The 13,621-nt window shown below is 49.7% G+C and overlaps 1 protein-coding gene and 1 long non-coding RNA gene across 5 annotated transcripts; one reads left to right on the plus strand and one right to left on the minus strand.

Annotated features, from left to right (window-relative positions):
- The first annotated feature begins 824 nt into the window (after window positions 1-824).
- On the plus strand, window positions 825-11,514 carry ZSCAN22 (zinc finger and SCAN domain containing 22). 4 transcript variants are annotated; one of them, XM_053211262.1, is made up of 5 exons: window positions 825-1,015; window positions 1,500-1,731; window positions 3,390-3,509; window positions 5,284-5,736; window positions 8,537-11,514. In XM_053211262.1, the coding sequence occupies exons 4-5, from the start codon at window positions 5,337-5,339 to the stop codon at window positions 9,610-9,612; spliced, it is 1,476 nt and encodes a 491-aa protein (XP_053067237.1). In that variant the 5' UTR covers window positions 825-1,015; window positions 1,500-1,731; window positions 3,390-3,509; window positions 5,284-5,336; the 3' UTR covers window positions 9,613-11,514. The 4 variants fall into 4 exon arrangements, with proteins under 4 accessions (XP_053067237.1, XP_014943496.1, XP_053067238.1 ...); XM_015088010.3 differs by lacking the exon at window positions 3,390-3,509 and having other exon boundaries at window positions 826-1,015; XM_053211263.1 differs by lacking the exons at window positions 825-1,015; window positions 1,500-1,731; window positions 3,390-3,509 and adding an exon at window positions 1,802-1,820.
- LOC113593386 (uncharacterized) lies at window positions 5,283-8,540 on the minus strand. The gene is made up of 2 exons (XR_003413531.2): window positions 7,985-8,540; window positions 5,283-7,767 (listed from the first exon to the last, which is right to left on the minus strand). It is a non-coding gene; the product is annotated as an uncharacterized LOC113593386 (long non-coding RNA).
- Window positions 11,515-13,621: the final 2,107 nt, after the last annotated feature.

Consider the following 13,621-nt stretch of genomic DNA (forward strand, 5'->3'; position numbering starts at 1 on the left):
AGGTTGGGCCACCACCCTCCTTGTCCTGGGTCCCCAGCTGGGGTCTCCTGCTTAAATTCTCTCACACACCCACATGCACACACAGAGAACACATTCTCACATACAATCACATGTCCAGACATCCATAGTATCACACAATCACATCCATGATCACAGTCACAGTCACTGAAGCAACACACAGTGTAATCATACACAGTCTGGGGCCTTTGTGCTGTATCAGGCCCTCCTGGGCACCTCCATGTCTCTGTCTCAAACACCATCACACAACGTGACAGCCGCATGTGGCTGCAGAATTATCACATACCATAACTAACACAAAGGTCACACCCACCCACACAGTTACACGCACAGAAATATCCACACGTGTGGTCACAGAGAATGACACGCGCAGCCCAACCTCTAGAGCACCAGCAGTCACACAGGACAGACACGTGGAATCACCTGTGTATGGTCACAGTAAGCAACACACTACACACGATGCACACCCCACACAGTGACACCCTCTCCCCTCACCCCACGCACTATGCACGGTTCCACCTCCCACACAGCCCCCCGCCCCCCCTTCACTCGCAGCCACCACAACCCCACAAAGGCCCAGCCTTCTACCCACTGCCCTGCAGAGACTACAACCCCCGGCGTGCCCCAGGGGGCGCGGGCTGAGGGCGCGGGGCCTTCGGGTGATTGTAGTCCAGGAGGGCGGGAGGGCGGCGCTGGGGCCGTGGAGCCTAAGACGCGACGCGAGCTCAAAGCTGCGGTCCGCGCGCAGGGGCGCCTGCTGGGCAGCGCGGCGCATCCTGGGAGTTGTGGTCCCGGCGAGCGGGCGCGCAGGCGGCCCTGCCCGTGTGGCGCCTCAGTGCGCGCTCCCGGAAGTGGCGGCCGCCGCGCGCGTGGGGTGGGCCTGGGTGGGGTCTGCGGGGGTCGTGGCCGGAAAGAAAGGTCCCAGGCCGGGAAGGCGCCAGCGCTGGTGGCGAACTGAGCCGGGTGTTGCGGGGCCGACCCGCCGACGGGGACTGAGGTGCTGACCGCGAGCGGCGCGCCTGGAGGACCGACTGACGGGCAGTGAGCGGGACCGACGCGCAGACCGAGTGTAAAACTCACCGGTCGCACGTGGGACCGACTGGCCGGCTGTGTGTGTGCCTGAGAGGTTGTGCTTCTGCGTCGGCGCGTGCGGGTGTGCGCTTCCTACCGACAGCGTGGCAGTGGGTGACCGTCGGACGTGGGGTGCGGCTGACGGCGACGGGGGTCGGAGGTTTCGCGGGGGTGTCGTGTGATGTGAGGAGAGCGCGGGCGTGCGGCCGGCCGCGTGACTTCAGGCGGGACGCAGAGCGTCCCTGGCTGAGACGGTGGTCAGGGACTGTGAGTGACTGTGGGGGAATTCCACTGGTGAGTGACACAGAAGTGTGCTCCTGGGTGGCTGACACGGTGCCTGAGGCAGGGTGTGCGCCTGTCACTGCGGGACTAAGATTTTGTCAGGGTACTGAGATGCGGGTGATTTGCAGAGTTTGCCAAGGATGCGACGGAGAGTTTCGCTTCCGCCTGTCTGCAGCCGGAATTGACCGCGGTCCCCAGCCGGCTTTGTGGATATGTTCCCCAGCACCGGCCGTGGGCCCGAGTCTGGCAGGAGGCTGTGGAGTGTCAGGTTGGTTGTTCACCCCGTGTCTGCAGTGTGCCGGGCCGGTACTGGACGTTTGTCGCGGATCGCCTTGGGTAACCTCACAGCAGCCCTCTGAGGTAGGTGCCACTTACCAGGTCGGTGACTCGCAACCGCTCTGCTCGGTTGGTTGAACACTCATGGATCGGGGACCTTGACCTGATGTGAGGTCAGCACGTTGGGGGATGGGTCCATATGTCTCAGATTTTCCAGAACAGGAGTTTCAGGGGTGCAGAAAAGGGAGCTTGGAATCTTGCTGCATTTATCGTCATCCCTGCCATTCCTGCTCCTCCTCCCCTGTACAGTGACTCCCCACATCTGTGGGTGACCATGCTCAGCCTTTCCTGGTTCCTCCATTTGCTCAGCACCTGTGTATTATGCACTTGACATAGGCCGTGCTCTGGGCACTGTGGGCTCCAGTGTGCTCAGTCTCTCTGGGGCAACATATGGTTCTAGCCAGAGCTGGGAAAAGAGAGACCCAGGGCACTCAGAAGGATACTCAGCTTGCTCTCAAGTGCTCCTACAACTCTTGGAGAAGACGGCAGATAAAGTGCAGTCTGGAGGACCGGGAAAAATTAGGTGCAAAGAGATTTTAGGACGAAAGAATAATAGGGGCAAAGGCTGAGAAGATGGGGATCGGGGATAACGGCAAGGGCAAGGGGACAAGAAGCCCAAGCGAGCTTCAGGGTGGAGTTAGGGGCTAGAACACAGTTTTGTGAGAAGTTGCCACCTGCCGCTGAAAAGTTGCAGGATTGGGGTCTTGTTTCACTAACCTTTGCTTCTCCCTGTGCCCAAGACCACGGCTCATGTGCCAACCAACATTTGTTATCTGTCTTTTTGATTTTAGCCATCTTAGCAGGTGTAAAGCGGTATCTCACTGTGGGTTTGATTTGCATTTCTCTGGTAGTCATGATGTCAAGCATCTTTTCATGTTGCCTACAGGCCATTGGTGTATCTTCTTTGAAGAACTGTCTAGTCAAAACCTTTGCCCACTCTTAATTTTTTTTTAACGTTTATTCATTTTGGGGAGACAGAGCGTGAGTGGGGAAGGGGCAGAGAGACACAGACTCCAAAGCGGGCTGCAGGCTCTGAGCTGTCAGCACAGAGCTGGATGCGGGGCTTGAATCCACAGACCATGAGATCATGACTCGAACTGAAGTCGGATGCGTAACTGACTGAGCCACCCAAGCGCCCCAACCTTTGCCCATTCTTTAGCTGGATTATTTATCTTTTTACCATGGAGTTGTTTAGATACGTATTCCTTATCAGATACCTAATTTGAAAATATTTCGTGCCATTTTGTGGGTTGCCTTTTTGCTTTCTTGATGATATCCTTCAAATCATGAAACGTTTTAATTTTGATCAAGTTGTTTATTTTTTATCATTTATCCAGGAAGGCTTTGCATTTTTAAAATTCCAGTATAGTTAACATACAATATTATATTAGTTTCAGCTGTACAACATAGTGATTCAACACTTATATACAGTATAAAATGATCACCATAATAAATCTAGTTACCATCTCTTACCATACAAAGTTAATACAATTTTATTATCTATTTTCCATGTGCTATACATTACATCACTATGACCTATTTATTTTATGACTAGAAGTTTGCACCTCTTAATCCCTTTCACCCATTTCACCCAGTCCCAAATCCCCTTCTCCTCTGGCAACCATCAGTCCGTATTTGTGAATCTAATTTTGATTTGTATGTCCATTTGTTTTGTTTTTTAGATCCACATATAGCTGAAATCATATGGTATTTATCTTTCTCTAATTTATTTCACTTGGCATAATAGCCTCAAGTTCCATCCATGCTGTTTGTTCTTTATTATGGCTGAGTAATATTTTATTGTATGTATGGGTGCCACATCTTCTTTATCCATTCATCTGTTGATGGACAGTTAGGTTGCTTCCATATCTTGGCTATTGTAAATAATGCTGCAGTGAATATAGGGGTTAATATATCTTTTCAAGTTAGTGTTTTCATTTTCGTTTGGATAAATGCCCAGAAGTGAAATTGCTGGATTGTATGATAGTACTTTTTTTTTTTGCATTATTTTTAAGTTTATGTGGATATTTAAGTTTTTGTGGAATGTTGACCAAAGTTAACCATATGCTGGGTCACAAACCAAGTTTCAGCAAATTTCAAAGGATTGAAATTGACTAAAGCACATTTTCTGAGCACAACAAACTTAATCTAGCAATCAATAATAAAAAGACAACTAGACAACTGTAGTTGTTTGGAAATGGAGTAGCAGATTTCTTTTCTTTTTTTTTTTTTTTTTTAAACTTTTAATGTTTATTTTCAAGAGAGACAGAATGTGAGTGGGGGAGGGGCAGAGAGAGAGGGAGACACAGAATCCAAAGCAGGCTCCAGGCTCCGGCTGTCAGCATAGAGCCTGATGTGGGGCTTGAACTCACGAACTGTGAGATCATGACCTGAGGTGAAGTTGGACACTCAACCAACTGAGCTGCCCAGGTGCCCCATGAGTAGCAGATTTCCAAATAGCCCAGGAGTCAAGAAGAAACCACAACAGAAATTAGAAAATATTTTGAACTCATTAAATGATAATGAAGATGCAACATTAAACTTATAGATGTGTAGCTAAAGCTGTGTTTAGAGGGAAATTTACAGCCTTAAGTACATGTATTAGAAAAGAGGAGGGGCACCTGGGTGGCTCAGTTGGTTAAGTGTCCAACTCTTGATTTTGGCTCAGGTCATGTTCTCACAATGGTGATATCGAGCCCAACATCAGGCCCCATGCTGAGTGTGGAGCCTGCTTGGGATTCTTTCTCTCCCTCTCTCTCTGCCCCTCCGGTACCCACTCTCACTCGCTCTCATGCTCTCTCTCTCTAAGAAATAAATAAACATTAAAAAAAAAAAAAGAGGACCAGATGAACATAAGGGAAGGGAAACAAAAATAATATAAAATCAGGGAGGGGACAAAACAGAAGAGACTCATAAATATGGAGAACAAACTGAGGGTTACTGGAGGGGTTGTGGGAGGGGGGATAGGCTAAATAGGTAAGAGGCACTAAGGAATCTACTCCTGAAACCATTGTTGCACAATATGCTAACTAACTTGGATGTAAATTTTAAAAGATAAAAAATAAAATTTAAAAAAAAAGAGGAAAGAAAGGAAGGCAGAAAGTCATTTATTTTTAAGTATCCATCTCAGAAACCAAAATAATTAGCAAGGGAAAAGTGAAGGAATGACCATGTGGCTACCTAGGGAGTGTGTGAGATAGAGAGATCTGGTTCTGTGTGGGAGGAGCACACCATAAGCAAACTGGCCATGGGGTCAGGCTGCCTGGGTTTGTAGCTCAGCAACTCCCAATCTGTTCAGTATCTGAGAAGCTTTGGGTGAATCTTTTCCTCCTCTATATCTGTTTTCATATCCACAAAATGGAAAGGAAATTCTTACCTCCTGAGTTTGTTTAGAGTTTTAAATGAGTTACTATATGCAAACTTTTAGCATGGTGCTTAGGCATCTGATTATTTTGAACATCTGTGTCTCTGTGAGAGAGTCACTCTTATAGGCCCCAAGCCTGCATCTGCCCTGCTCTACAGATGTGAGCAGAGCCCCAAGTTCCACATAATGACAGAGTTCTGACATTCCTGCAGACCCGGTTCCAACGTTCCAGCCATTCTGTGCCTCACTGGAGTGCTGCTGCTTGATGGCCATCCCCAAGAGCCCTCTGAGCCCCATGCCCTGGGAACAGGATGGTTTCCTACGTGTGAAGGTGGAGGATGAGGAGGCTAGCCTCTCTGAGGTCCAGGAATCTAGCCCTGGCCACACTGTCCACCCTGAGGCTGCACGTCTTCGCTTCCGGCGCTTCTGCTATGAGGAGGCATCCAACCCACATGAGGCCCTGGCCCAGCTCCGTGAACTGTGCCACCAGTGGCTGCAGCCTGAAGCACACTCCAAGGAGCAGATGCTAGAGTTGCTGGTGCTGGAGCAGTTCCTGGGTGCACTGCCACCCAAGATCCAGTCATGGGTGGGTGCCCAGTTCCCCAAGAGTGGTGAGGAGGCTGCCATGCTGGTAGAAGGTCTGACTCGGTCACTGGACAAGAGAGGTGAGAAGGAACAACAGGCGACTGTTTGCAGCACACTGTGGGCAGAGCCTGGACTGGAATGTGGGAGTGCAGGGTTTGGGTTTGGGGTCATTCACACACACACTTGTTGTCATCTTTGTACATCACCCAAACTCACACACTGTGCTAAGCAGATCTGTTTTGACTGCTAATGTCCAAAAACCGAGCTCAAACTGACTGCAGCAAAGTAGGGAGCTCCTGGCTGTATCCAGGAGCTCAGTGGATGGCGTCAGGACTCTTTTTTTCTCGTTCTGTTTCTCAGTTGGGTTTTCCTACATTAGCTTTACTCTTAAGTAGCTTCTCTCCTCAGTGGAGACATGGTTGGCTCAGCAACCCAGGCTTATGTCTTACCGATGTAGAATCCCCAGGGGGAGAACAGTAAAAGGTTCCTGGGCTGAGTCCCACTGAACTGGTTGGGGTCTTGTGCTTGTTTTTGGCTGACCAGATCTCAGGGACTGACGTGAATAAGGAAAACCAGGCTGTTGGTACCCCCAGATGAGGGGGCTGGTAGCCTATAGCAGGGGAGGGGATGACAAAAATGCCAGGTGTCTCCATGTGTCCCTCTGCTGGCCTCCAGGATCTGTGTCCTCCCTCTGCTGGCCTCCAGGATCTGTGTGTGTCAGACCTGCCCTAGGCTAGAGTGGGCACCTTTGCTCTGGAGGACCTACACAGATGTCTCGGCTCAGGGAGGTCCCAGCGGATGCAGTCCAGAGCAGGGAGTGAAGGCTCTTCCTGGAAGGGCCCGGCCTGGCCCTGCCTGATGATAGCAGATAGTGTGTGTATGCCAGGCTCTAGGGAGGAGGCGTGCAGTGAGTAGAAAGAACAGAAATATCATGAAGGCTTGGTAGATCCAACCACAGCTCCTCCTCCTGGCCATGTGACTTTCCTGTGCCTCAGTTTCCCTGTCAATAAAATGGCGATTGCAGTTCATAATACCTACCTCGGTGTCATTGAGAGGTGTAAATGAAGCATCACCTGTGCAGCACATGTAACAGTGTCTGGTACAGATTAAACACAGTGGAAACTGTAGCTGTTAGGATAATTGTTTAGCTCCTCGAGAAACAGACCTTTCTGGAGAGGTTGGTCATGTGCCTTCCCTTGGGCCCATCAGCTCTGCCAGGCAGAGGTCACAGGGACAGGGAGAGGGGATAGTGGCCACATCCTCTTGAAGGGTCAAGAAAGTCTTCAGAGAAAGGTCAGTATGGCACTGAGATAAGGAGAAGGACGTGGAAGTCCAGGCAAAGGGAATGGTGGGGGTGAAGACCCGGTGGTACGAACTGGTACATTCTGGGAAGAGCAGTTGGGCAATGTTGCTGGAATAGAGGAAGAAGAGGGATGTGGGACCAAGCATATGACTGAGGAGGCTGGGTAGTTAGGAGGACATGTGTGGGCCTAGAGGACAAAATCTGAAGTCTAAAAACTCTTTTTTTTTTTCAATTTTTTCAATTTTTATTATTTTTGAGAGAGAGAGAGAGAACACATGAGCAGGGAAGGAGCAGAGAGAGAGAAGGGGAAAGAAGATCCAGAGCTGGCTCTGCGTTGACAGCAGAGAGCCTGACGCGATATGGGGCTAGAACTCACGAACCATGAGATCACGACCTGGGTTGAAGCCGGACTCTTAACCGACTAAGCCACCCAGGCACCCCAGAAGTCTGAAATCTATACCTGAAATTTCAATTTGACCACCAGCCAACTGTGTGATCTTGTACCAGTTGAGTACTCAAGACCTTCCTTCAGCCGGGTCTCAGTTTCCTTGTCTGAAATGCAGTGTTCCAGTATGTCCTTGTGGGAGCAGACTGAAGGTGAAATGAGGCAATGGAAGTTACCCACTGTGCTTGGAGAGCCTAATGATGACCAGCAGCCCTGGCAGGCGAGCAGTATAGTAGTTCTCTCTTACAGGTCCAGATGAGGGCAGGATTGCCCAAAGCTCTGGAGCTGGCTCGTGACAGGGCTGGGGCTCCACTGTGGACTTGAGCAGCAATTATTCGGCCTGCTCCCATCTCTTCCTGGAATCTGTCCAGTACGTGATGCTATTAAGTACTGGTGCCCCGGTGCCTTATGCACCCATCAAGGGTCAGTTCAATTCAAAGGTCAGTTCAGGCTGACCTCATACACAACCCAGTCTCCAACTACCTTTCAACCACACTTCACCTTTACAGCAGTTTATAAAGAGTGGGCCTCAGGCCTCCCAGGGTCTTAGGGACGCCAGGCGGGCTTGTCACCCACTCACCCTCAGCAGTGGTTGTCAACTTGGGGCTCGAGGTAGATTCTCCTGTGGAAAACTGCACAGTTGCCAGCATCTGGAATTGCTTCCCTCATTCAGCCAGTCTTTACTGTCACCTGCAGAAAATGCTCGGTAGGCTTTTTAGGTCCAGGGCTAAGGCACTGAGAGCTGGGGCCTCCCGAGGGGGAGTAAGTACATAGGCACTTGGCAAGGGCAACCCCCTGTGTGTGCTTACTTACTCTCATTCTTTCAGATCAGTTCAACCTTAGGGTTTTCCTTCTGACACTTGAGCCCAAATCAGCAGCCTTGAAGAATGGAGAGTTTCAGGGGTGGGGCGTGGGGGAGGATTGGAACCTGTGATCCAGTTTCTAATGGTGTGGGAACACAGCCCTATGCCCTTTGTCATCCAGGACACCAAATGGGAAACTTTACTTTGGAAATGGGGCCAAATGTCAGGAGTGGCCATTTGTCTCCTTACAGAGTAAGACCACGACCCAGGCAGAATGGGGAAAGCCCTGTGTGGAAATAGTGGTGACACTGTGGTTTGGGTTGTTTCAGGACAGGAACCAGGAGCTGAGCTCTCAGAGTCAAGCTGCAAGCAGAATGATTTGGAAGAGTCCGAACCACTGGGTAGGGCCCCTGAAACCCTCGCGGGAGGTGGTTCCCTGGGACCTGCCTTTGGTGATGCTCGTGAACCTGAGGGCAGCTCAGAGAGGCAGGCAGGACTCTCAGGGGAAATCTGGACAAAGTCTGTCCCCCAAGAGATGGATTGCAGGAAAACTTCAGAGCCTCACAAGGATGTTCCCACAGACCAGACCAGCTGTGAACCTGGTGCCTTGGGGAATAGTCCCAACATGTGGCCAAATTTCATCTCACAAGAGAAGACACCAGAAGAGAAATTTGATCCATTGGATGGTTATGGGACGGAGTCGCCATGTGTGTACTCAAGGAAGAAGTCTTCCAAGTGTGGTGAATGTGGGAAAACATTCCAGAGCCCCTCCGCCCTCAAAGCACACCAGAAGAGCCATTTTCGGAAGACACCCTACACCTGTAGTGAGTGTGGGAAAGCCTTTAGCCGGAGCACTCACTTGGCCCAGCACCAAGTCATCCACACGGGGGCAAAGCCCCATGAGTGTAAAGAGTGCGGGAAGGCCTTCAGCCGGGTCACCCACCTAACTCAGCACCAGAGGATCCACACCGGAGAAAAACCCTACAAGTGCAGGGAATGTGGCAAAACCTTCAGCCGCAGCACCCATCTCACCCAGCACCAGCGGGTGCACACAGGGGAGAGGCCCTATGAGTGTGACGAGTGTGGGAAGGCCTTCAGCCAGAGCACCCACCTGACTCAGCACCAGCGCATCCACACCGGGGAGAAGCCCTACAAGTGTGATGCTTGTGGAAGAGCCTTCAGTGACTGCTCAGCTCTGATCCGCCACCTGAGAATCCACTCTGGAGAGAAGCCGTATCAGTGTAAGGTTTGTCCAAAGGCCTTTGCACAGAGCTCCTCCCTCATTGAGCACCAGAGAATCCACACAGGAGAGAAGCCGTACAAGTGCAGCGACTGTGGAAAGGCCTTTAGCCGCAGCTCAGCCCTTATGGTTCACCTGAGGATCCACATCACAGTACTGCAGTAACCCAAGAAAACCCTCGGGACACAGTATCCTCCCCTCAGAGGCTCAACATCTAAGAAAAACCCTGAGTTCCAAAAGAACAAAGAATGGGGTGGGTGATAGTACCCCAAAATGATGAGGTGCTAAAGGGCAGACTCTGGGGCTGTCTGGGAACAACTCTGCATTTGGAGACCCCGATGGAGGGGCCTAATGAACACAAAGCTATTCAAACCATCTGGAGAAGCTTCCAGAAGGATCCTGCTGCCCTCCATACCCCACTCAGGCCCATCTCAGAGAAAGGACAGCTGAGGTGAGGACTTGGATTTGTCTTCAGAGCCAGGGCAAGTGAAGTTTCTTTTGGGACTCAGTGGTCCCAAGATGCTCTGGACAGGAGGGCTCCAGCTTCATGTTCCCATGTAGCTGTTCTTGCCTTTTCCTCCCCTGTTTAGCCCAGGAGGGGTACCGGCCCTCGCCCACCTCCGTGCCTTCATGCCTATTGTTTCACTCCACCTATTCACGTCTAACTCTAGGCCCAACCTGTGAGGCTGCCTCTTATGTGAGGCCTTCTCCGGGCCCTCTGTCTGTTTCACAATCTCCCTTAATCGAGGGTGCAGCCTGATGCTTGCCCAGCATCCATTTCTCCCTGCCCTCCCCTTCCACATCCCATCAGTCATCAGCCCTGTTGGTTTTACTGAAAACTCACCTCTAATCATCTTCTCCACCTTCGTCACTTTCTGTGAGCCCTCATCACCTCTCATCTGGATTCCATCTGGGGTCTCTTGCCTTCATTCTCTCCCCCGACCTCTCCCATTGTTTGATTCTCCACACCAGGGGGCTCTTTCTACAACCCAAACCTGATTGTGTCACTCCATGGCGGAAAGCTCTTCAGTGTACCTTCTACGGCAAACCTTCCTGAATGGTTTATAAGTATGCCAAGACATAACTCACTTTGAGCCCCGAACAAGCTCTCCAGGTACCCTCATATGTACATGTGAATATTGTCGTTTTTGTGTGTGTGCAGTGATGTGAAAATGGTTTCAGAGTACTGCCCTGTGGGAATAATGGCAAACTCCTTCACCTGCCATTTATGATCATTTGTGACCTGGCCCCAGCCTTGTCTATCGTAGTCTCCCCACCTTCCACACACCAGTCACGTGGAACTACTTGTGGTTCCTGAAGAAGCCATATTTTTCCCACCTACGTGCCTCTGTAACTGTGCCTGGAAACCTCTTCTCTTTCCTCCCTGGCGTTTCACATAGCCCTCCCTAACAAAGCCTCCCCTACCTCTCTGAGCTGACTTCAACTTGCCTTCTATGCTTCCAGAACACCCCCTTAACTTCTCTTCAACTTCCTGTCATGTTTATTTACTCCTTGCAGAGCTCGCAGTCTGTTTCCCAAAGACACTGAGAGCTTCCAAAAGCAGGGGCTGGGTCTTATTCTCAGTACCCATAGCACAGGACTCAGTAGGCTCTGACCTGTGTCTTCTGAATGAATATACTGTGACCGGTGCCTTCCTGGAGGCAGTCATCATGCTCCGCCCTGCGTCGGCCTGATGTATGTCTACATTGTTGTCTACCCCAACAGCCCTGGGCCCTGCAGGGCAAGAGCAATCTGATTTTCCCAGAGCCCCACCCGTCAGACAAGCCTGGCATACAGTGGCCTTGATAAAATGTTACCATATTGAGTCTGCCCTTTCTGTCACCCCAGAATCCCCCTGGTGTCATGGACTCTGTGGTTGCCAGCATGCTGTCAGTGTGCTGTCTGGCCTCTCACGGTTCTCTATCCCTGACCCTCTTTCAGGGTCCATGTCTGTAACTGAATGTCACAGCCTCTGTTCTTAACTGTCAGGTTGTCAATCTTCCTCTCTTTGATGATCCCGTTGCATGTTAACCATTTGACCTGCCATACAGTTGTGTACTGTTCATATCTCCCTGTGTTTCTTCTTGTGTCTTGGACTTGTCCCCTCTGTGTCACAAGTAAAGAGTCACAGAAACCAAGGAGTGAGGTTCAGAACAGGAAGGTTGAGACCCAGGGAAACAGAGATCTTGTGTCAGTATCTCTGAGACAGTCCCAGATACACCTGCCCACAGGCAGACTGCCACACAGTGAAGCCAAGGCTGAGAGACGCAGAGAATGTTAACAGGGAAAAGCTCAGATGAGAGATACACGTTGCTGGTGAAACAGTCACACAGGCCTCCAACAAGCCCGCAGGAAGTGGAAAAGATGTAGGCCCAAGTCACGCTGCAAGCAGCACTCCTCCTCAGGGCTGCTTTTGGGACCCCGGGTAAGTGACTTCCCTGAACCTCAGTGACCTGCCCATCTGTAAAGCAGGAATAAGATGACCTGCTTTGTGCAGCACCCAACCCATGGCCTGGCCACTGGCTCTGACTTGGAGCATCTGTCTCCACCTCCTGCCCTCACTCTCCTGGTGTTTGGCACTAAAGAGCAGAGTCTCCACCTCTGGTGCTCTGAGCATCTCCAGCACCCACTTTGTCATAAGATTTGTGTCTTCCCATGTTTGTCTAAAGGGGGAAGAGGTCAGGGGAAAAAAGGAATCTTTACTGAGCGTCCACATGTGTTGTTCAGTCTGCCAAATAATTTATGTGCATCATCTCCCAACACTGAGGGCAGGACCACCATCCCCACCATAAGGGACATGGGGTTGGAGAACATGAGCGGCCCTGACGTGTACGCTGACAGAGACTGGACACACTGGGATTTGAAAGCACATCGAAATATGTCAGCAGTTTCGATAAGCACTACTTATCAACAAATAAAGTAAGACAAATACTAACATTGTATTTCTTTCAAATCCAGGCATATGTTCTTTAGAAGAAACACACCTAAGACAAGGACATGGGAAAGCTGAGGCTAAAGGAATAGAAAAGGATATACAAGGCAGGCATGAATCTGAAGAAAGACAAGCTGTCTTAATTTCAGACAAAATAGATGTTGACACAGAAAAGCATTATTAATTTAAGGTCCTAGGATCACTATGTTTTCTTTGAGTTTATTAATCTTTGAGAGAGAGAACACGGGAGGGTCAGAGAGAGTGGGAGACAGAATCCCAAGCAGACTCCACACAATCAGCTCAGAGCCCAATGTGGGGGTCGAACTCCCAAATTGTGAGATCATGATCTGAGCTGAGATCAAGAGTTGAACGCTTAACCGACTGTGACCCAGGCGCCCCGAAAGAAAGAATTTTTGAAGAAATAATGACTGGGAACGTTCCAAATTTATGCCTTTCCAGAAGGTATAAATTTACAGGTTCAGAAGGCACAGTGAACCCAAACAGCATAATCTCAAACCCGTGCCTGGACACATCACAATTGAACTGCTGAAAACTAAAATTAAAAAAAATTTTTTTTTAATTTTTTAATGTCTATTTGAGAGAGAGACAGCACAAGCAGAAGAGTAGCAGAGAGAGAGAGAGACACAGAATCCGAAGCAGGCTCTGAGCTGTCAGCACAGAGCTTGATGTGGGGCTTGAATTCATGAACTGTGAGATCATGACCTGAGCCGAAGTCAGACGCTTAACTGAGTCACCCAGGCACCCCGAAATTTAAATTTTTTGAAAAGAGTCTCTGAAAAACTGCATCATAAAAATTGATGCAAAAGATAATGAGTTTCTTGTCAGAAATCATGAAAGCCAGAAGGCAAAGAAACAGCATTTTTAAAGTGCTGGAAAAAAAAATAAAACTGTCAATCAAAAATTCTATATCCAATGAAAATACACATCAAGGAGAGCAAAATAACATTTTCAAATGAAGCAAAATTAAGACAGTGTGTTGCCAGCAGGCTAAAAGTTGTTTTGATGGAAGGGAAGTGACAGCAGAAGGAAAACTGGAATTTTGGTAATGAAGAGTAACACACTGAAAAGATTTGATCTTTTTTTTTTTTAATTTTTAATGTTTATTTATTTTTGAGAGAGACAGAGCGTGAGCAGGGGAGGAGCAGAGAGAGGGAGGGAGACAGAATCTGAAGCAGGCTCCAGGTTCTGAGCTGTCAACACAGAGCCGGGCGCAGGACTCGA

This window comes from Acinonyx jubatus, chromosome E2 (assembly GCF_027475565.1).
Source record: "Acinonyx jubatus isolate Ajub_Pintada_27869175 chromosome E2, VMU_Ajub_asm_v1.0, whole genome shotgun sequence".
Lineage (NCBI taxonomy): Eukaryota > Metazoa > Chordata > Mammalia > Carnivora > Felidae > Acinonyx > Acinonyx jubatus.